The 24,172-nt window shown below is 47.4% G+C and overlaps 1 protein-coding gene across 1 annotated transcript in view; it reads right to left on the bottom strand.

Moving 5' to 3' along the window:
* The window catches only part of PIGG (phosphatidylinositol glycan anchor biosynthesis class G (EMM blood group)), an 809,046-nt gene that overhangs the window by 94,190 nt on the left and 690,684 nt on the right, over positions 1-24,172 (bottom strand). The window contains exon 11 of the mRNA XM_078676334.1: positions 8,461-8,770. Coding sequence (XP_078532460.1) covers positions 8,461-8,770 — 310 coding nt within the window. The remainder of the gene's footprint in view (positions 1-8,460; positions 8,771-24,172) is intronic.

Genomic DNA, 24,172 nt, shown 5'->3' with positions numbered 1-24,172 from the left:
CGGTTCAGGTCTCGCTGATTGCCCCCCCCACTCTCAGCAGCATCCTGCGCTAGGAGATATGAAATTAGTGGGCCCCAGATGTCTTTGGGTCGCGACTTTAAGGGAAGCGTGTCAGCATAGAGGTGCATGTGCTCCTGCCATGTGGACATGACATGTATCCATTCCTTAAACTTTGGTGCACGGCCCCTTCCCCATCTGCAAGCCACCTGACGTTTTGCCAGTAGCAGACCTATTGCAAGGAACTTTCTGTGTACCGTTTGGATCTCTTGTGTAAGACCCAGAAGGGCTACCAACGGGCATGGGTCTATCTGAATACCCAGCATGTTTTACAGTCCCTGAAATGTATGTGTCCAATATTCTTCCACCAAGGGGCAGTTCCACGGCAAGTGTAGGAAGCCCGCGTCATATTGGCCACATCGCATGCACGCGTCACTGTCCCGGAGATGGAATTTGTAAAGCCTAAACGGGGTGTGGTACAGACGGTGTAGGAACCTAAAGTGAATGAGACGTAGTCTATTGTTGCCAGTTACTGCCTCAGTCTGCACACAGCTAAGTTCCCACTGGTCGTCAGTCAGTGTAATCTGCAAGTCGGTGTCCCATTCTCGCCTGGCTCTTATAGAGGGGGGCACAGGCAGAACGCGCGCATGGCTGTATAGGAGTGACACTGTGTGTTGGGGGTTGTCTGCTTGCAATATGGCATGTAAAGGAGCCAATGTCTCTGGCTCCAGCGGGAAATCCGGTGTAGCAGCTTTCACAGTCTGCCGGATCCTGGTATACATGAAAACATCCATAAATGTTGGAGCATTGGAAGCGAAGAATTATTCCTTAGTGCGAAAGCGCCCATTTACATAGAAGTTCCCCCAGCTATGAAGTTTAAGCGTTTCTAGCAGCCTGCGACAGAGTCCCTCATAGGTAACCTGCAATAGCGGGATGCGTTGTAGGGGTATCTTAGGCGAGTACAACATGGGCACACCCAGTTTACTAGCTATGCGTTTCCACACCAGTATTGTGCAGTCCACTGTAGAGGGGTCTTTCTCCCTACTTTTCGCCTCTGCGAAGAGGTAGCATGTTGTAGGTGTTGGGGACATGTAACCGTCCTCTACTGCCAAGTGAGGCATGAATGGCGGGGGGTGAAACCAGTATGTGGCAAAGTGCGCCTGCGCACAATAGTAATAGGTCTCGAAATTAGGTACATCGTACCCCCCTTGATGGTACGGCATCATCAAGGTAGTGAGGTTGAGTCGCGCCTGTTTGCCACCTCAGATGAGCCTGACCAGCTGGCAATTGAGTGTCTTGAAAAAAAAGGGTCCAGGATTGTAAGGTATATTGATGAACAGATATAACAGTTTAGGGAGTATGACCATTTTAATTAGGGAGATTCTTCCTGCCATAGACAACGGGAGGCGAAGCCATTTAGTAATGGTGTCTGTAATCTTATCTATTGTAGTGCCGTAGTTGAGTCTCATGAGAATATCCCGATCTCTGGTGATGTGAATCCCCAGATATTTTATTTCATCCGTTTCCCAAACCAAGGGATAATCCAGCTGGAACTGCGGAGTATTATCAGTGAGGGGAAAGAGTGCAGACTTGGACCAATTGATCTGCACTCCAGATATGGCACCAAATGTTGTGATCTCTCTGAGTATGGGATTTAGATTCTCTTGCGGCTTATGGATATATAACGTCATGTCATCCGCATATTGGGAAATGAGTAGCTGCCGAGACGGGTAGATGAGTGACCGATGATTGTGATGTCGCAATTTAGCAGCTAAGGGCTCAATAGCCAGGGCAAATAATATGGGGGACAGAGGGCAGCCCTGACGCGTACCTCAGGATACAGGGAAAGAAGTGGATCTAGCCCCATTCAGGAGCACAGAAGCCACTGGGCGAGTGTACAACAACTTGATCCACTGGAGGAAAATGGGTGGCGTCCCTATGTGCCCAAGCGTTCCTAGCTGGTAATCCCATTCTAGGGGATCAAATGCTTTGGTAGCATCGAGGGACATTGCCACCGCGGAGCACCTAGTGTCTATATCCTGCATCACTGCTGCCAAAGTGCGGAGGTTATGTGATGTGGCCCTGGTTGGGATAAATCCGGCCTGATCAGGCAATGCTAGGCGCTGCATTAGTAAATTGAGGCGGGTCGCTAAAACTTTGGCTAATATCTTGGTGTCGCTATTCAGGAGGGACAGAGGACAATAAGAATCACAATATTGTGGGAGTTTTCCTGTTTTTAACAAGGACATAACGAGGGCCTCTCGCATTGTCGTGGGCAGACCTCCTTCCTCTAATGCCGTATAGTATACACCCTTCAGTATCGGCGTTAGCACACCAGCAAATGTTTTATAAAACTCTATAGGCAGGCCATCTGACCCCGGGGCCCGCCCCGATTTCATCTGCATGGTGGCATCCGTTATTTAATCCAGTTCCAGGTCTAAATTCAGGAACTTCCTCTGTGTGTCTCCCAGCCAGGCGAGAGCAGTGTCCTCAAAGTAATCAGCTAAACGTAAGGGGGAACCCCCTATGGGAAGAGTAAAGGTTGCTGTTGTAGTTTTTGAAGGCACATAATTGGTCCGGGAGATTTCTGTGCACTGAGCTTGCATTATCATGTATCTCTGTCACATAATTTGAGAATCGGGGCGGGCGTACCGCAGTCGCCAAGGCCCTTCCAGGGCGGTCCCCCTCCCCATATACTCTCGCAACCTGATGCTTCACGCGAAATCTACACGCTCTGTCCGCCATGTCACCATACTCAGTGAGTTTTTCCCTAATGGTGGCTCTAATCTCATCAGTGCCAGGATTCGAGCTTAGGTCCCTTTCCAATTGCTTAAACTCTGTTTCCAAATTTGTTAAACTAGTACGCAGCGATTTCAAGATCTCCCCCCCTTTAGAAATGCACCATCCCCTGACCGTGACTTTGAACGCTTCCCAGACTGTGGTGATGCTTGGGACCGAGTCAAGATTGCGATCGAAAAAGTCCCAAATGTCTTGCTCCAATTCTGCTCGGAAGGCCGCATCTTGTAAGTGCAGCGGGTTAAGGTGCCATCTACTATATGGGGAGTGATCAAGGGGCCCATGAAGCTCGATCACAACTGGGGAGTGGTCCGAGTGTGTGCATGCTAGATGGGCCGCTCGGCCCAACCAATGTGCTGCACCCCTGGAAACAAACACGTAATCCAGCCGAGCCCATGTGGAGTGATACGCCGAGTAGTGTGTCCCCTCCCGGTGTGTAGGGTGCATATGCCTCCAAGTGTCAAGAAGATAGTGACCTGTGACTATGTCGCATAATACTCTCTGAGTGTTCGTGTGGTGCGCCGGGTGCCTTGTGACCTGTCCATCCCAGGGTACATAACAGTGTTGAAATCTCCCCCCCAGATGATGTAAGTGGACCCTATCTCCTGGATTTTATCCCAGAGCCGAAGATATTGGGCCCGTAATAGTTGGCGAAAATTATGTCATGTGAATGCATCCTCCCCCAGAGTAAGCAGAACCTACCCCCATCATCAGTCATCGACCCTCCAGGGATAAAGGCCACCCCTTCCTCACCAATATGGCTACTCCTCGGGAATATGTTGAATAGGATTCAAAGCTGCAGTGCTCTGCCCACCTTGAGGAAAATTGGGGAGAGGTGTTGTGACATGGTGCCTGTCAAGATATCCTAAAATTTGCCGCTTTTTTCTCGGGTCAATGAGACCCCATACATTCCATGAGGTGACAGTTATGGTGTTACTACCTTGCTCCATGCTAGCCATGGTTCCCTGCGTGTTGTGGACTGAACAATAATGTAACAACAGTTTCTTTGGGTTGGACAAACAATTGTAAATCTACAAGCCAACAGCCCCCCCACCCACATCGGCCTCCCCAACTTGTCGTGTACCTGCCGCCCTCCCCCAAAACCCCTGACCATTTAAACCCACAAACTGGCCCCATAACTGCCACTTCTGGGGGATCGCCCTCTTGGGTACACACTAGGGACTCACGACCTGTCCACTCCCCTCCTTACTTTCACCCACCCGGTGCACCGCCCTCAGGCAGGTAATCGTGGTGGGATGGAGGCAAGTCGCCGAGCCAGATAGTTGACAACGAAAACAAATGTTCATACATCACCAATACCATCTGTCCATCCTGCCATTCAGCAAGCAGTATAGTTCCAGCTCTCGTTTGCAAGCCATATATAGCTCAGCTCGGGTCTGATCCAAGCGACTGGGACTGGCGCTCTCGCGTGCCAGAGTCTGTGGTATCTGATCGGAGGTGTCGGCGCGAATAGTCCTCCACTTGCTGAGGATTAGAGAAAAAAATGTGGTGATCCATGGTGGGTAATCTTTAATTTCGCCGGGTACAGCATAGCATACCGGATCTGCTGAGCTTGCAGTTTCTTCTTGACCGCCGTAAACTTGCGCCAGGCGTTTTGCACCATTTGCGTGAAATCGGGGTAAAATGATTGTGTTGTATTTTCGTAGCGCACCTGGCCTTTTTCACGGGCTAGTCGCAACACCGCATCCCGGTAGTTTAGGAAACGGGCTATCACCGGGTGCGGTGCAGCTCCAGGGGGCGGGCGAGCGGCAAGGGATCTATGCGCTCTCTCAACTATCAGGTGGGCCAAGAAGGCTTCTCTGCCAAATAAGTCTATGACCAGTTATTCAACGAAGTCCTCCATGCGTACCGTAGCAGTCGTCTCGGCCAGTCCAAGAATTCTCACGTTATTCCGGCGGGAACGCGCCTCCAAATCCTCATTTTTTTCCCGCAATCACTTTTAGCAGTTTATCCATCTGCGTTACCTGCTTTTTGCTCGTGGAGGCCCCATCTGCCAAGTCTGACACCCTGGTCTCCGCCTCCTTAAGACGCTGTTCATGTTGGCCCAGCTTGGCTACAACGGAATCCATACGGGCGTTCATTGTGTCCATCGTAGCGTCTATCGAGGAGAGACTCTCCTGCATGCCAAGCAGGATCCCTTTCCAGTCTTCCTTGGGTGCTTCTGCGGTGTCAGTGTCTTCTTGTCCCTCTGTGCGCGATTTGGGGGTCTTGCGCGCCTCAAACGGAATTTTGGTCTGCTTGGCTTCCGATCGCCCCATGACGCCGGTAGAACTGCGTTTCGCTAGTGGAGGTGTATACGGTAGCCAAAGATAGGACCAACCCTGCGCTGCAGGTGCTGTTATAAGATATGTAGTGTTTCTGCTTACTCAGTGAGCCTCAGTCGCCAGGGGATGAGCAGGTCTTGACGGTGATGTGCAGCGCCTCACAAAATGGCGCGCAGGAAATGTCCTCCAACAGCTAATGTGCTCCTGAAGTTTAAGGGGCCAGGTCTCAGAGCCATCAATGTCCGCTTGTAGGGCTTAGGTGAGGCGGGCACTATTGTAATGCCTGCAGGTCATCGTCCCCTCGCTGTGGTCCCACTCGCAGCTGTCCCCTGCAGCCCCCAGATTCTCCTGCAGCACCCCTCCTGACTCATAAAATGGCGGCCACGTAGTATATTTATCCCCTTACATGTGCCAGGCTCTGGGTCTCCCTGGTAGCAACGTGGTAGGGCTCTCTCCGTGCCAACCTCACATCAGATTGCAGGCAGCACTACGCTACAGGGGACATCTTCTCAACGCTCCGATGTGCTCAGCTAATATTATTCCGCCGCGATGCGGGGCCCTGCCTCCCAACCTCTCCGTGGCACCGTTATTACACCGCAAGTCTCGTCGCCGCATACATCAGGTTCCTCCGCTTTAACACTCACTACGGTAATTGTTGTTGTCCGTCACAGTCCGTCTCGTGCCCAGCCTGATGATTTCCGCCGCCGGCGTGAGTCCAGGGCCCACGCAGCCGCGGCCTCACCTGGCCGTCGTAGCCGCAACACAGCTCCAGGGGCAGCAGCTAGTTGCAGGCGCTCCGACTTTGACTCTGCTTGCTTATGCACCTCGCGTGTGAAGGGGCACACATTTGGTATCGTCGGGTGCCGCTTGACGAGCTGGTTTCGAAAATTCCCTTTTCTATGAGAATTAGTGATGCAGGATGGTTTTTAAGGGCTTTTTCCGGCTCAGTAGGGCTGGAGCATTACATGCACGTGGCCATTGTGGTTGTGCGCCACCTAGCGCCCCCCGGTTCTGTTGCATCTTGAGCCATGGTTATGGATGCAACCTCCTGCCTCAAGTCGCTGCTGCTGGCCGCCGGCCACTACAAGGCCCTCAAGTCGGAGCAAAATGCGCTACAGCTCCAGCGGCACCTTGAGGTCATTGCTGGTCTGAAGCTGACCCGGCACTTTGCTTCCGGCCAGGTGCTACCCAGCGAATGCCTCACCTGCCTAGTGGAGATGATCGAGGACCCGCACTGCGGCCCGCCCGTGGCCCTGCGCACCCTGGGGCTCCTCTCAAGTCTGGCAGCAGATGGAGAGGCCCGTGAAGCGCTGCGATCTGCCCACGGCCAGGGCGACGCACTGACAGCCACGTGCACCCCTACAGTGAAGGAGGGAACCCGGCGGGAGAGCCTCTTCTGCTGCCCTGCGTTCAACTGCTGCTGCACCTGACCTACGGAGAAGGAGGCCTGCGCCCACACCGATGAGCTGCTGGGTTTCCTGGCCAAAACGATGGCGGCACGCGTGCAGGCCCCATGGATGAGCTGACCATGCCCTGTCTGGGGTTGCTGGCTAACCTGTGCCGCGGCAGCTCGGCGCTGTAGGCGCGCGTCAAGTCTCTGCCCAAGGTGCGCGGCTTGTACCGGGCACTCATCGCCTTCCTGGCATACAGCAGCCTCACCGTGGTGGTGTTTGCTCTGTCAGTGCCGGCCAGCCTGAGGTATTGTGGAAAATTGACAGCGATCGGTGTTAGCATTTAGCTGAAGCCATCTTGTTTCCAGCAGCCAATTTGTCTGCTATGTGCTCACCACGTGCTGTTTCCTTCTTCACTGTCGATTACCCTTGTGCTCTGTTTAAAGGACTGGCTGTACTTAGACTCTGCTACTCTGCACATGTGCAGAGGAATCTGTAACTGTCCATACATCTGGTTTTAGTCCGTAACTGTCAGGTTGTTTTGACCAGAGTCAGCAACTGCTAGCTCCTCCTTTACTGTTGACTGTGAATTTCTGTATGACCATCTATGTATGTAACTCTCCAATGTATGCTTGTACTGCCCTCTTTGGAGCCCCTGTGTGGGTATAAAAGACCCATGGTTCTTCTACTCCTTGTGCTACTTCATACACTACCGAAGGGTTTTGTGTAAATGTAGTTCCACCTCATGAGGTTTAATAAATATTTCCTTTAACCTTTCAGCTTCCTTGCCAACTTCTATTTACTTGTCTGAGGACTTGCGTGCAGAGAAGGGCGTACCCCTAGCACTGGTAGGCCTGGCTGAGGCCCACTTCTACAGTATGTTGCAAAAGTGATTAGCACACGGCGAAGAAAAAGGGGGGGGGGGAGAAAACAGTGGTAAGGAGAGTAGGAAAGAAGCGGTACCGCAAAGGCAGCCGCGTGTTTATTTCCGAATCCCGCTTTCACTTTAAGTGAAAGCGCGATGCGAAAATAAACAAGTGGCTGACTTTGCCAAAGCTGAGTGACAAGAAAAAAAGTGTGTGGAGACTGATAAAGAAGAGAGTGTCACGCCGCCGGTAAAAGATTAAATCCCGGTGGGCGTGGCCAAAAGGAGACAAGGCGGCAACAAGGAGGGACTAAGAAGCCTCCTTTAAAACGAAAATCCAGCGTTTTGCATGCAAGATGAGGCGAACCAATGAAAAAGATAGACGGGGCTTCAACTCCGCCTCCTAGAGCTTTGGAATCTATATTGATTGCGCACTGCTTTCGCCAGCCGAGACCTAAAAAACATGTTGTGCATGCAATTATAACGTAGGAGTGCTAGAAAGCACCTTGTAAGCTTACTAAGAAAATCCACCAGAGTTGAAGAATGCCTGTGAGCTTTTTTGGGTGGGACACCATCATGAATTTTATAAACACCCACTAAGTTTTAAGTTTGTGGATATTCACATTCCTCTTGCAGGTAGTGTGCATAGCTGGAACCATGTGCACACTCTACAGCGGTTAAAGAGAGGAAACAATAACCATATTAAATGGGGGTCAAGGAAAGGCCTTTATAAAAAGTAAACACGAGTTTCCTTGTGGAAAATAGCCCTCCAATAGCACATGTACTACCTTTAAATGCTTCCTTTTCTGAATTATTTTAATCTACAAGCCAATTGTAAGATTGTAATTGAAAGTGTGTCAAGTTTCGCCAGAAGAACTAGCAGTTACGTGAGTTGGTTGTTGCTTCTCACATTCTTTAGGGCTGAATTAGCAAAATATTAAAACAAACATTAATTGAAAATATAACTCATAACTAAACAAAGTAAAATAAGCACCCCTCTGCTACATACATTAGAATGTACTGCTATCCGTTAACAGATGTGAGCGGTGTTTAACGTGTACTCTCTTAAGGACGAAAATAAAAAAAAGAACAGTGCACCATAATTACTTGAAACATCATGACGTACCTGAAAGTAAAAAAATGCTTGACCAAACCAGTAGTGCATTATTGTTACTTGAGCCGCGTCATATTTCAGTAGTTTCCAAACAAATGTGACCATTATGTTCTGAATACCAAGACAAAATACCAACACTGGTAAATTGTGTGGTCGCAATAGAAGGGCTGCCAGCAGAACCAATCCATTGTACACTTCCCAAAGGCCATGTTTTGGGGTCTTAAAGTCTGTGGCAATAACTTGCGATTTAAGCAAATCCTTGGTTCCGGTAAAGAGGATGCCAAGCACAAAGACGTAAACAAATCGAGCCTCAATTATTCCTCTGTAAACAAAACAAAAGGAGAAACATATTTTGTAGAATTAACATTTCATATTTTGTACAAGTTAATATATGATTGATCTCTCACCCTGTATGATCGCTTAGTTTCCTAACAGGACAGTAAATAACATCCAATTAATTAGTCTCAAACATGCTGAATTAATATTGATGTTTATATGGCAAATTAATATAAACACAGGATAGGATGCATATTGTTTTATCATGTAATTAGTGAAACTAATGATGGCGATTTATCTGACGTCCCCCCCCCACTCCCCTACGACATTCATAGGTCGTGCTAGAGACAGCTTTAGAGTCCTAAACACTTCATGTCAGTCAAAACTAGTTGAGACATAAAAAGTTGACTCTCCGTCTGGCACCAGACTTGTATGCCAGGAGGGTCCCCAGTGCGAGAGGAAACCGAGCTCAGTGTTTTGAAAGGACACCTCCCACAGGCAACCACACACATGCGACTCAAATGGCCTGCCCGTGGGTACTTTTATGACATTATTATGAATGCCCCCCAACGTGACTAGAAAGAGGTGGAGGCATTGTTTAGTTATTAACTGGGTTTTACGTGGGATGAAAAAACTGGGGGGGGGGGGGTCTTTCATAAGGGCGAGGCCGATGTAATTAAGGGCCTGGCTTAAAACACTTAAGCTAAAAATCTGCACTTAGCATAGTGTGCTGCCCCACTGCTATTTAGCTGCTTCTCTGTCCATTCATCCAGATACATAACAAAACAAGTAACATTACACTTACAACAAGCCAGGACTAATGGCTTTGTCAACCTCCAATTGAAGGTGATTCACATTGTGAGAGTATAAAAAGAACAAGTACCTCCAGTTGGAGGTAACTCACGTTGTGACATAATATTGCAGATAAGCGGGTGGTCTACGAACTCTAACACTAGACCCAACCTCATACTCAGGACTCTCCCTCAAGCTGTTTGAAGGAGAATCAGGTGAGATGCTGAGATCTCCAGAGCCATCACTGTAGGACCCACAATTATCTGGCATGAACATAGCTCCTGAACACCCTTCATCATCACCACCTTGCCTAGCACATGTCCCAACCCTTTGATATAAGGCCACCCTACCCAATTCCACCTTTCACCACCCTCAACAACACCAACATATCTTCCAACCTTGACAACACGACAAGGTCCTTTAAATTTGCTCAAATCAGATTTCATCCTGCCTGATCCTAGTTTGACCCAATCACCAACTTTAAACTTAGAAGAAATACATTCATGTACTTGCTCACCTCCAGAGTGTACTCAATCCTTTAACCAGGCAGAAACTAACCTAGAACCTGGAAGACGTCCCCTCATGACTTGAAAAGAACATTTATGGGTGACACTATGAACAGTGGAGCGATATGTGCAAAGCATCTCCTCAACCAGCCGCCTAGGAGCTTGCCCATTGGATAAAGCAAGTTGAATAGTGCCCTTAACCAGTCTGTTGGCCCTTTGCATCATTCCATTACCCATGGGATTGTAAAGAGAGGAACAGGAATGTTTAATGTCACACTTCTCCAAAGAAAACAGCATTTCACCTGAGGTTAACTGCGTACCATCAGTTAACAGCGTGTGAGGCACACCTTCTTCCAAAAATATCTTCTCCAAAACTTCAATGGTGGATTTGGTTGTGACATCCCTCATGAACCTAACCAACAGCCATCTAGAATCGCAATCAATAATGATAGCAGCGAAACGCATATCAGAAGACAGTTCAGATAGAGGGCCTAGGAAATCTAAACATATAGTGCACCAGGCTTTTCCTGGATCAGCAGTTTGACCCATGACACTCTAGCTAGTCACCCTAAACCTTTTCTCGCTCTCTTTGCAAAGACTACAACCTTCCACCCATCTTTTAATCTGGTCATCCATCCCAGGCCACCAAAACTCGTTTGACTCTTCTGATGGTCATGCCTTGGCCTGAATGCCCTTCATGATCTAACTTAAAGATGTGAAATCTCAAACCACACGTAGGTACAACACAATCACTTCTCATAACAACATCAGAACCACTCACTCACAATTCATCAATAAGCTTCCAATAGGGTCTAGCTGCTATAAACACCATATTTTCTCTGCAAGCTCCCTTATTGATCATGGCAATAATGTCCTTTAATAGCGAGTCTGCACACATTTCGTTCGCCCACTGCACCTAGAAAATGCACACAAATTGCTTTAAAGAACATCACACACAAGATCCACAACTTCCTCAGATTCAAGCTTCTTCACCACATCCTTGTCAACATCCTCCGAATCCAATGACATGCGGGACAAACAGTCTGCGTGCCAATTTTTCTAACCATGAATAAATTCTATATTCATGGTTACTCTTGTAATCTGGCTGCAAATCTGCCCAAACATGCAGACCCTTTTCCAGCACCTCCAACAGATAAAATCTTCATCATTGGTTTGTGGTGGATGTATGACGTTACAACGCACACTTTTACAACGCATACCTTTACAACGCATACCTTACACCGCAACATCCATTACAACGCACACCTTTACAACGCATACCATTACAACGAATTCTTAAAAAATACCTTTACAACGCATTCCACTACAACGCATACTACATTTACAACGCATACCATTACAACGCATTACATTACATTGCATATAAGGTAAGTGTTGGATAGTGTAGGGGTTAAAATTACTATTCTAACTCCAGGGGGTGCAACAGTAGGGAAAGTTTTGGATAGTGTAGGGGTTAAAATTACTATTCTAACTCCAGGGGGTGCAACAGTAGGGTAAGTGTTGGATAGTAAGTTTTGCGTTGTAATGGTATGCGTTGTAATGACTGCGTTGTAATGGTATGCGTTGTAGTGGTGTGCGTTGTAGTGTCATGTGTTGTAATGACTGCGTTGTAAATGTATGCATTGTAATGGATGTTGCGTTGTAAAAGTTTCGTTGTAATGGTAGTGCTTTGTAAAAGTTGCGTTGTAAACGTTGTATACCATTTGTGGTCCATCTTCAAAACAAATCTGGTGCCCCACAAATATACTCTAAAATATTCTACACCCCAAACCGCAGCAAGAGCTTCCTGCTCAATCACGGAATAGTTGCTTTCAGCTTGTGTGAGAGTCCAAGAGGCAAAACCTATGTTCCTTTCCACTCCATGTTGGTTTTGTGGCAAAAGACACCAATGCCAGTAAGACTGGCTTCAACCGTGAGAAAGGACTTACATGTGGCATTGAAAGGAGCTAAAATGCCCGCATTACATAGCTCATCTTTGATGTTAGGAAAAGATTTTTGTTGTTCCTCCTCCCACGTGTACTCATTTCCTTTGCGTAACAACCTCCTTAAAGGCTCAGAAACGTCAGCAAATCCTTATACAAAGTTAGAATAGAAAGATTTGAGTTGATCTTTATCTTTGAGACATGGAGCATCTTTTATAGCCTCCAACAAATTCCGTATGGGTGCTATTCCACCACAAGAAATGGTGTACCCCAAGTACTCAATTTGTTCAGACAAAAATTTACATTTGTCTTTGATAACTATTAAGCCCACCTCTTCAAGTTTCTACAACACCTGCCTCAGAATGGCATTATGTTGTTCAACAGTTTTCCCAGAGACCAAAATGTCATCCTGAAAATACACTACACTACGCCCTATGAGAAATGGCTTATTACTAAGCAATCAGACCGAAAGCTAATTACCGAACTCTATAAAATGATCTGTCCTCCAGCTCCCCCATGGACTTCAGCCGGACAGAAATGCTGGAAGAGAGAGTTGGGGAGAGACCTCTCTGAAAAGGAATGGCAAGCCATATACTAAAGGGCAAACCACACCGCCAAGAATATGGCGAGCAGGGAAGCAGCGGTTAAAGTAGCCACTCATTGGTACTTAACACCAGTCAGACTGAACAAAGGTAATCCTGACCATAGTCCGACATGCTGGAGGGGCTGTGACGAGGAGGGTACCTTGACCCATCTATCATGGGAGTGCCGGGAAGTGACGGAATATTGGACGGCAGTGCTCAACGACATAGACAAACAATTTGACACTGAAATACCTCACTTCCCTGCTTACACAGTCCTGGGGTTGTCCAACACACTTACATTCCAACTGAAATCAGTTAGGGGGAGACAGATGGGATTGGCAATGGGAGAAGCTGTTCAACACATCCTATCACTTTGGGGTACACACTACGCTTACTGGTTGGCTGCACAAGTTATGGTACATTATCGGTATGGAGCATATACAAGCCAAGCTCACCGACTCCACTGCCTCCTTTAACACTATATGGCGCCCTCTACTATCTCTGCTAGCACTAGAATTCAATTAAATCACGTGCCCGAAATATCTTCACCTCCTGCATCTCACTAACCCCTCGCAACCAGGGGAAACTTCTGACGGGTAGATAAACTTCAATCCTCTTGTGTGCTAACCAAACACGATATGACCAAAGCACACTGATTCCGGAGGGGGGGGGGATTCTGTAACTCTGAGTTTACACATTGCTTATCCAGCAGGGACCTTTGCCCAGCTTGGCAGTTCTGGACACTTGTTTCACTGACAAACTCTCGTTTTGGACTGCAAAGAAGCGGGCGGCTGGGTTGGACCAGGGGAGGGGGAGGGTTCCAATCGATACAACACGGGACTGCAAAGGGTTTGTGACGTGTCTATTTAATTGCCAGAAACTCAATAAAACAAAGTTAAACAAAGCTAAGCAAGGAAATAGGGCGATATGATGATGGAACATTGGGGGCAGCCCGGCTTAAGAAACACCACGATTTGGGCATGACGTCAATCCGTTGGTAATATATGTTGCTCGAGAGCATCATGTAGGTCTGCTAGCAAGTGGGGGCCTAAAATTGTCATGTCCGGTCATAGAAATTCACTTGGGAATCCATAAGGTCCCGGTGACTTACCGGTGCGGGTGTTAGACAGAGCCGCTCTGATATCCTCCAGGGTTATGGGGGCATCTAATAGGTCCCGTACCTAATCTGAGATTTTGCGAGGGGGGAACATCTTTAAGAAATTTGTCAATAGGGGTGCCTGCAGTGTATTCTCTCGGTTGATATAGAGACACATAATATGTATCAAAGGCTTGGGTAACCGTTTCTGGGGACATACACTGTGTACCCTCCGCATCACGAACTGCCGGTATTGGGGCCGGGGCCATCATGGCCAGACATAGACGGTGGAGCATTTTACTAGACTTGTCTCCCCACTGGTAGATTCTGTTCTGCGTCACTAGCCAAATTTCTTGGGCCTCGTTTGTAAGGAGCTGGTGTATTTGTTGCTGTAACTGGAGCAGGTTACGTCTTTTTTCGGGGACCGTCCCTGTTGTAACACGTGCTTCAAGAGATCACTAGCGATCTTCAAAATCCAAAATTTGGGCCAGGCGTTTGCGCTTTTCGCCTGTCCGGAAGCCGATGTCGACCCCTCGAATCGTGGGCTTGAGGGCCTCCCACAAAATAATTTTCGACGAGGCTGCATCAATGTTAAACTTCATATAATCAGTGATGACTTGTTGAAGGATTTCTTGGAAAGTAGGGTCTTTAAGATGCCAGGGCGATATTCGCCAATGCTGTAGGAGTCGTTGGGATTTTAAACCTAACCTAAGCTGTACTGGAGAATGATCGGATAGTCCTCTAGCCAAAATGGAGCAATGAGTGAGCCTGTGTGTGTAGTCTTGGGGGAGAAAATTGTAATCAAGACATGACAGCGTGTCTGTAGGAAAGTAATAACTGCTTCTTATGGTTCCCCACTTTTTTTTTACTGATGTCACGCTGTTTTTGGACTATTCTAACTGGGATCCTGATAGCCAGGACCCCAGTCTATCTACTTTCTCCCTTAAATTGCTATGTATAATCTTTAGGTACACTCAAGATTGGATACCTGGGTACCCGGTCATCTCCAGACTGGAATACGGCTGTTCCACCCTCACAGGATTACCTAAGACCTCCTTAGCGCCTCTAAAAGCCTGCCTCAACGCGGCTGCCAGACTACTCACAGGTATCCAGAAGTTTAACCACATCTCTCCACACATGAAGGCGCTGAACTGGCTCTCCCCGGAGGCCAGAATCCAGCTGAAATTGGCTTGCACTATACACAAGGCCCTATACACAAACTCCCCTGCTTATCTGGCACAGAAACTAGTGATATCGGAGGAAGCAGGAACTCCAGGTCAGCCAGAAACCTCCTGCTCCAACCTGCCTCCTTTAAAAAAAAAAGAACCTACAACAGGGCGTTCACCGGAGTAGCACCAAGAATTTGGAACTCTCTCCCACCTACCATCAGGAAAATCCCTCTTCTAGCACCCTTCAAAAATGAGACCAAAACCTTCCTCATGGGTAAATTCCTCACCTAAGGCCTGCCCGCAACCACTCCATTGGCTACTCTATGACTACCGCCTTCCCTTATCACCAACTGCCCACGACGAGAACATTTGGAACCTTGTTTTTGCTTCTGACTCTGACGATGATTGTAACCATACATGTTGATCTTGTTTGTCCCTGCACTTTAATCATTTTGTTTGTTCAACAATGTACCATGTAAAGCGCTCTGATACCCTCACGGGTCATGTTCGCGCTCTATAAAACACAAAAATACAAAATAAAATAAATAAATAATAACCTTATCAGTCCCTAGTATATGGTACACCATGTACCCCGGGTATAGGTACCCCAGAGGCCTGTCATGGGCTGCAGCATGTATTATGCCACCCCTGAGAGGCCATTCAAAATGACACGACAGGCCTACTACAGCAGGCTATGTAACATGGTGCGTGCACCACTTACTAAGATATAGTTTCACTACACTTAAAAACCTATCAGTCACCCCTATGACAGGCCTTAACAACCCTGAAGGCAGGGTGCTGGGTTTTTACGTGAGAGGGTCCCCCTGCATGAGCAGAGCCCCTCTGTAGCCTTCGGAGACCATTCTCCGGGGCTGTCTGTGATGCAGCCAGACATATATGTTTAAGTGTATTATAACCTTGCGGTAAATACTAACTTTAAAATGGCTGCTTAGAAACATTTCCTGTTTGGTGTCAAACACCTTGGCATCATACCTCCATACCAGTAATTGGTATGGGAGGTATTATTCCATCCTTCCAAAGGGACATATCTGGGTCACTGGTCTACCCGGTACCAGCTTTCCCGACCTGGGCAGGACAAAATGGATGCCCCCAGCCACAGACAGGATTCTACTTTCCTGCTGCTGAGCCAAGCTCGAGCAGAGGAAGGCATGACAATAGGCATCCTTTCACAGGGAGGTGTGACCACCTCACAGACAGGGTTTAGTGTATTGGGACTGGGTGGGTGCACTCTGAGGGTGCCAGAAAGTCTGTACCGGGGGCACATTTGGTGTCCCTTTGCATAGTCCAGCTCAAACCAGTACTGGGAGCCATTGGCTCCTGCTCTGGTGCGAAACTGGACAAAGGACATGGAAGTAGCCACTCCTCTGTCCTGCCCCTCCCCTAGGAGGGTCCACAGAATCTTTCCAACCCCTTCCCTTGGGTATCAAGTGGGTTACCTGGCTATAGGACTTTAGATTTTACCTGGACAAGATTCTGCTAAGAAGAAACCAAGTGTAACGCTGGACGACTGATGAATCTCCCTTGGAGTAAAGGAGTTACTCGCCTGCAGAAGCTGGCACCTAAATGCATCTGACCGGTTGCTTCTTCCAAGCGCCTGAGGACTACGAAGATTTCAGCAATACAGGAGGTGGATTCCTGAAGGTCCCTGAGGTAGATCTGATCTCTCAGCACTTCTGAGACCAGTATTCCTCATGGGGGCCGTGCAACCAGAACCCCTGTACACCGCGTACATTTGCAAGTGCATATGCTTGTCGACAATTCCTGAGCTTTTGCATTGGACTCTGTGTAGTCCTGACCCCAAGCAGTAATTCCAACGAAGATATCAGGCCTCCACTCACCGTGTGCCCTGTGGGCTGGTACTTTTCAAAGTAGCTTGAGGTCTCCTCGCGATCCCTGGTCTGTTGGCCTGTGGGTCCTGGCGAGGGTCACCTTGTTTGTCCTTGAGCTTACGTGGTTGCTCCAGGTGTTCCCTGACTCTCAATTGCTTGGGGAGTCCCCTGGACCTTGCTGGTCCACACCGTAACGTGTTTACTCTAACTGTGTGGGTTGCATTTGCCAGGGCTTGTTGGTGCTCCAGCCGGACATCGACCCCTCAGCACTCAACATCCTTCGTGGGACATCTCACCTCCGGATCCTGGTTGTTCTGGATGTCTCCTGGTCCCTGTGGCTGCAGGGTCAAGCAACCCTTTTTCACTCCTGAAGCATCCGACATTGGTGGGCATTCGACTATTGAGCCCTTGGTCACCTGAAGTGACCCAGACTCTTCCCCCTCTCCTTTCAGGTTCTTTTCACCTCGAATCCAGGTTTGGATTCCACCGGACACTCTTCACCTTCCTGGCAGCAGTACTTCTTTGCAACTCTCCATTGAAAACGACGAAGGTTTCCAACACCACTTGACCCCTATGCACCCGGCTTCTCTGGGATAGGTAACATGGGTACCTTGGTACTCACTAGTGGGTTGGCTTTAGAACCTCCTATGTTCCAAAGGGTTTGCTCGAAGTCATTGTAGAAGTGTCCTTAAACAGTAACTTTGCAACCGCGACTTTCCCATAGATTTGTATGGAGCACGCGGTTGTGTTTCCTCACTGCACCCGTCCTCTGTGGGCTCCCTGTGTCACTCCTATGGGTGGTTCCTTGGGGTCCCAGCGATTCTACATGCTCTAGGCACTGTGTCTAGTCAAGTCGTTATTGTTAGACCATTTTTTTAATATATGGTTCAGTCTCCCCCTGGTGCCCGCTGTGTAAATTGCTACTTACGAATGTTCTGTTGATTCAGTATAGTGTGCTTTGTGCCTTAATCTCGTATAGAGAATAGTAGAGAGTGTTATATTAATAAATACATATTTTTATACAACTACTGTGTGGTTCTCCTTTTATTTGTCATTTAGGAGGTGATATTCTGGTAAAACAAGCTGCTTTACATTCCTTCAAGATTAAGCCTGAAGGCTGCTCTCCACAGCTACCACTAGGATAGCTTTCTAAAGGTTATCTTTGACCTCAAACATCATAAGGGTCATGAAGACTGGTACAGGATGCTCACTTTAATTAGTGGACAGCATATACCAGGCCACCTTCTCACACTGGTGTGCAGCGGTTGGGAATCAAGCTTGCTACTTTTGTACCAGATAAATCTCATTGAATGATTAACTGAAAACCAATTATTAGGCACATATAATACATCAAGATTAGAATAAGTAAGTTCAGCTGAACTTGGAGTTGGGTAAGCCAAGGGTCTAGCACACCCTTTCTCCAACTCAAGAGAGTTTAGTCTCCAATAGGTTAGGTAGGTGCCTACACCACATAACACTAGTATGTCTTCTAGAGGAGAAGCCAGTGGCTCTCTGCCAACTAGATAAAATGGTCTCTCATTTCAAGAATTGAAAGCCATGTGTGCTTCTAGGAAGTTGAGGACAGGGAGAACAGCAAACACCCTATGTCTCATTGAGATGTTGCTCTTAGATGACCTTAGGAAGATCCCATGGTCTGATGAGGTAGATAGAGTGGGTGGGGCAGGGAATGAGGAAAGGCCAGGATGTGAAACCTTCTTTGACCTGGACTCAAACCCTGACCAGGAGAATCAAGACGATTCTAACCTGGGCAACATAGATCTTCCTTTAGGTGGGGGAGAAGACCCCAGTGGCCCACTCTTTACTCCACCAGGAAGAGTAAAGAGTTTTCCTATGAGATCCAGGTCTCCCTCTGTACAATCTAGACACTCAGGAACTTCTATAGGGACTTCCATATCAAATAGGAAGGAATCCTCTTATGATAGAAGTGCCAACTTCTGGAGCTTGAGAAAATCAAGCTCAGGCTCAACAGGGAGAGGTTGGCCCTAGACAGGGAATCCCTAGAGCTCCAGAGATCTACACAGAGATTGGGACTAGAGTCCCATGGTGGCAGCAACAGTGTCCCTACGGTTAAGGAGTATACTCATGATCATAGGAACCTGAACAAGATAGTTCCTCCCTATCAGAGTGGGGATAACATCCACAAATGGATAACTGCACTAGAAAGGGCCTATAAAGTACAGAGGGTCCCTCAAGAGCAGTGGGCATCTATCTAGTGGCTCTCCTTTGCTGACAAAGGTAGAGATAAGCGCCTCACTGTTAAAGAAGAGGATGCTGACAATTATTCAGTCCTGAAGAGTGCTCTCATTGATGGGTTTGGCCTAACCAATGAACAGTACAGGATTACGTTCAGAGACACCCAGAAGACACAGACTCAGAACTGGGTTGACTTTGTAGATTGTGCTACTAAGCTCTGGAATGCTGATTACTTGGCAGTAAAGTGAACGATTTTTTTATTTAAAAAAAATCTTTTTATCAGGTTTGAACAATAACAAATCACGTGTATAATCAAGAGATAATTGGCATATTTCATCATACATAACAGTACTTTTATGTATTACATTTAGCGCGATCAAGGTGTAACTTGCCATCTTCGTTTTGTCTGTTGCAATTCCAGTTCTGTTGTCGGGGACACACACAAATCACCTTGATAGGCATTCCATTTTCCCCATTTTGTCCCATTTTTTGGGGCACCCTGTTACTTTAAACACCTCTTTTTCCGCTATCATACACTTTTCAAGTTCACTGGTCCACAGCTGGAGTGAGGGATTATCTGCCACACCCCACTTCCTCGATATCTCCCTCTTAACCAACGTGTAACACAGCGTCATAAATTGTTGTTCAGTTTCCGTGAGGTCTGTCAGCCCCCATTTATTTAGGAGACCCAGTCGAGGTGTAAGGGTGTGTTCTTTCTCCAATGCTTCTAGCATACTCTCCGTGGCCCCCTCCCAAAGAGGTCTCACTCCTGGGCAGTCCCATATCATATGGTAAAAAGATGCGTCTTGTTGACACCCTCTAAGGCAGAGGTCTGCAAGCTGCGGGGCGCGCCCCCCTGGGGTCCGTGGCAGTGTTCCCCGGGGGGCGCAAATGCCTCAGTAAGAAGTTGTAAATGAAAATAGCCTGGAAGCATGAATTTGTTAATTTACTGAGTTTCCAAGCTGTCTTCATTTACAAACAGCAGCTGAAGTGCAAGGCAGGGTCAAATACACCATTAAAAAGAACAACATTTCTTTAACTATTTTGTTCTGTTTTTTCATTTGCAGGGAACTGTAGATACAATAACACACATCTGAAATGAAAAATAATTAATACTTATGAGACCTCAATTTGTTAATGCAATCATTGCAGAGGTCTGTGTGAGGTCAAACTGTCACATAATTGAATCCTGGTGGGAGCAGTGGGGAAAAGGGAATGTATGTGTAAATATAGTGTTACAGCCCTCCTCCTTTAACATAAAGCACTGTGAATGTGAATATGTAAATCATTATTTTAGAACTGTATACACAGTATAAGATATGGTGCTGAAGAATGGTTTAGTCAGAGCCACAGGAGTTATGTGACAGGGGTGCACCAAATTATGCAGCAGTGTTGACAAAACTATGCAAGAGGAAAATGAACATAAGGCAGAATATTTTCGACACTTCATTATTTTGTACTTTTTATACATATTACTATTTGGGCAAATATTTTACCGCATTAGTAACAGTTTAACAAATACAGAAATGAGCAGGTGAAAGGTGGCCAGTTAACCTTTGTGAAGGGCCTCCCACTGCGACCCCACATTTTAGTAACTGTTGATCCTTTTGAGCTAGAAATATTTTTTTTATAAAATCTGCAGCTTCTGCACCAGGTGATGGTTTATGTGGCAAATATGGAAGATCCATTATTATGTGAAAAGAGCCACAGAATCATACAATTCCAGTGGCTCTGGGTTTAGTGTTTATGATAAAACAAGGGCTTTCAAATCATGTCTCTTAGATCAGAAGATCAACAACTGCTATGTGTTCCCAAGTTTAAGAGGACTAGACAAGGGGGTAGAGCTTTGTCAGTGGCTGGCCCGAAGCTGTGAAATGATCTCCCCATGGAAATCAAACTATGCAGAGAACACCTTCCTTTTAGGAAAAAATTAAAAACTTTTCTCTTTCAGTACTAGGTTAGCTATCTAGAGATGACCGACATATGTTCGGGTTTCTTTGCTCCTTGATGATGCCAGAGGCGCGGAGATACTCCTTCGGGAGTCGAGTCCTAGCGCGGTATAAGTTTGCAAATAAATGTCTTTAGTAATAGGTAATCAGACTGTACCTAGTGCAAGCATTTCTATAAGTATCCATTAAAATTGTACTTTCCAGAATCCAAAACCCTTTTGTCACTTGTCATCATGAAACTTCCAGTGACCCATCAATTATGGCATACCATGGGATCCCAAGCAGGCCTTACATTTTGTGATTAACCAATTGCACCCAATTACATTTCTTTCAGGTAGCAGGCACCTTGGTCACTGTCACACCCTCGGCTTCACAACACATGGAAGCCCCACACTCAGCTTTACCATTTCCGCTCGCCCAAGTCTTGCCATAAGTTTTGGAGGGGGGCCTGACTTCAAAACATTTTCTTTAGGGGTGGCTCAGAGCAAAAAAGTGTGAAGACCTCTGCTCTAAGGCATGTTGCACTGGCTCTAGAGCCTATCCTTGCAAGGGTTATTCCAGTGAGGTATGATCTGTGTATGATTTTTAGTTGGATAAGTCTGTACCGCAATGTTATGGCTGCCTTGCGAGGGGACATCAGTGCCGCCTGCCAGTCCTCGTCATCTATCGGACCTATGTCCAGTTGCCATCTCTCTCGGAGTTTGTGGAAGGTGTCTGGTAGGTTATTACAGAGCTTTTTGTATGTGAGTGATATGGCCTTAGTGAGCAGTGGGCCATCAAGCAGCCTGTCTTCCAGAGGGGACGAGTCTGGTATATCGGTCATATCCGGGATAGCGGTAGTGAGGGCGTGCCTAATCTGCAGATATCTAAATACTTGTCCCAGAGCCATATCATACTTTCTCTGTAGGTCCTCGAATTTGAGAAGTGCGCCTTTTTTACCAAGTCTCCTATTGTTGAGATTCCAATTACATCCCACTTGTCAAACTCAGGGTGACTGTCGAGAAGCCCCAGTCTCTGGGTACACCACCGGGGCGTGGCCTTGGTGAGGGACTTTGCCCATCCTAGACGGGAGTTCGCCTGTGTGAGCAGTAGGGCCAATGTAATGACCCTTTCGGGTCTTAGAGTATAGTGCCTCCAGGTATCCTGCCCTTCCCATCTGATACCTATCTAGTATATATGCCAGATCCACTAGGGATCTGTAGATCCAGTGGTTCACCACCACCAGTTGCATTGCCCAATAGTAAAGGCAGAGATCAGGGAGGGCCACTCGCCCATCGTACCACCCTTAGTCAGCTTGTGCATGGCTATTCAAGGGGATCCACCATCCCATAGTAATGTTCGTATTTCGCTCTCCACTCCGGCAAAATATGAGTCCGGGACCCTGTGGGGGCAGTTTTGAATGATGTACAAGAACCGGGGAAGGGCCAGCATTTTAAAAAGGGCTGGTTGCTCCACCAGGGACAGTGGCAGGGAGCGCCAGTGTTTAACGTCAGCTCGTAGCCTGGCCACAGGAACCGCAAGATTCCGGTCGTAAAAAAGTTGTGGGTCCGGAGTCACAAATATCCCCAAATATCGGAAACCTTCTGTGGTGATCTCTACTGTACAGCCCAACGGCAGCCAGGGAGCCTGGCCCTTAAGGAGGAACAGCACTGACTTGCTCCAATTGATGGCACATCCTGAGTATTTCCCGGAGTTCGTGAATATATTCAATACCGCATGTAGAGATTTATAGGGGGATGCCAAGTAAAGCAATATATCATCTGCATATAATGATATTCTGTCATCGTGTCCCTCTGCCCATTTCAAACCCCTCACATGGCATCTCGCCTAACCCATGCCGCGAGCGGCTCCAGCATCAGAGCGAATAGCAAGGGTGAGAGAGGGCAACCCTGCCTGGTGCCTCTTTTCAGTGGGAAGGGGTTGGATGTGTAATTATTGACTCTGACCTGTCCTCAAATGTCTGTATACAGTAGTTTCACCCAACCCATGAATTTAGGACAAAATCCCATATGCCTCAGGACTTCGAATAAGTAGGGCCACTCGATGGAATCAAACGCCATCGAGGCGTCCAAGGAGAGGATGACAGCGTCTTCTTCAAGAAATTCACGACGTGCCATTAGGTTATGAAGGTGCCTAATGTTTAATGCTGCATTGCTCCCGGACATTAAGCCCAACTGGTCTGGTTGGACCAGTGATGAGATGACCGCTATTAAGCGTAGGGCTAGGACTTTAGCTAAGATTTTTGCTTCCACATTTATCAGGGCAATCGGGCGGTAGGAGCCACATGCCTCTGGCGGCTTACCCGGCTTCCTTATTATCACAATGGATGCTAGTCTTTGGTCTTCCGGTAGGAGACCTTTTTCATAGCTTTCCTCGAACATAGCACGTAGATGGGCCGTCACTTGCGTGGCTACCACTTTCCAAAACTCTATGGGGATCCGGTTGGGGCCCATCGCTTTGCCTGATTGAATTTTGCTCATTGCTCGTTGAATCTCCGCATCTGTTAAGTCACCCACCAATGCCTCTCTGTTTTTGACCGATAATACCGTTATGTCACTGTCTGCGAGGAGCTGGCGGGAGTCCTCTGAGGTGTAGGACGTAGATGAGGTGTAGACTTGTTCCAGGTGGTTCGCGAAGGCGTTGGCTATGTCACATGGGTGTGTGACCCATCCCCAAGAGTCAGCTGAGGCACCCATCTCTCCCCTTGCTCCCTTCTCTCCAGCCACCCCAGTAATTTCCCAGCTCTGTCCCCTAGTTAGTATAGTCAATGTGCGGTGTGAAGGAGTTTGGTCTGTATCTTTTCTCTAGTTAATATCTTATATTCTTCTTGCTTGAGCTGCAGGCGGTGTCTAGTATCGTCTGAGGGGGCATATTGTGTTCGTTTTCTAGTCTCTGGAGGTCACTTTTCAACCTGATCCATCTGTTGCTGCCGTTGTTTAGTGTACCCTACCCTGAGAGCTAGGGCCTGCCCTTTTATTAATGCTTTAAATGCCTCCCATATCGTTTGCACCGATTCTACTGAACCTACATTTTCTTTAAAGTAATTCTGGGTGTGTTACACTAGATCCTCTTTAATATCTGGGATCTTCAATATCCAGGGGCTGAGAGTTGGTGCTTTGAATGGCTGGTGCTCAAAGAGTGTGAATGCCACCGCAACTGGGGAGTGATACGAAATGCCCCTTGGGAGTGCCCGGGGGTTTTGAAACTGGCCAATAGAGCCAGATTGTGTGAGAAAATAATCGATTCGGGAGGAACTTTCATGTGCATTTGAATAATAGGTTTACTGTACTTAGTCTGGCTGTATCGCACGCCAAATGTCTGTTAGGCCTAGGGCCCCTGCGAATT

The sequence above is a fragment of the Lissotriton helveticus genome, chromosome 2_1 (genome assembly GCF_964261635.1).
Source record: "Lissotriton helveticus chromosome 2_1, aLisHel1.1, whole genome shotgun sequence".
NCBI lineage: Eukaryota > Metazoa > Chordata > Amphibia > Caudata > Salamandridae > Lissotriton > Lissotriton helveticus.
The sequence above is the reverse complement of the archived record's forward strand: the minus strand, read 5'-3'. Positions and strand labels throughout refer to the sequence as shown.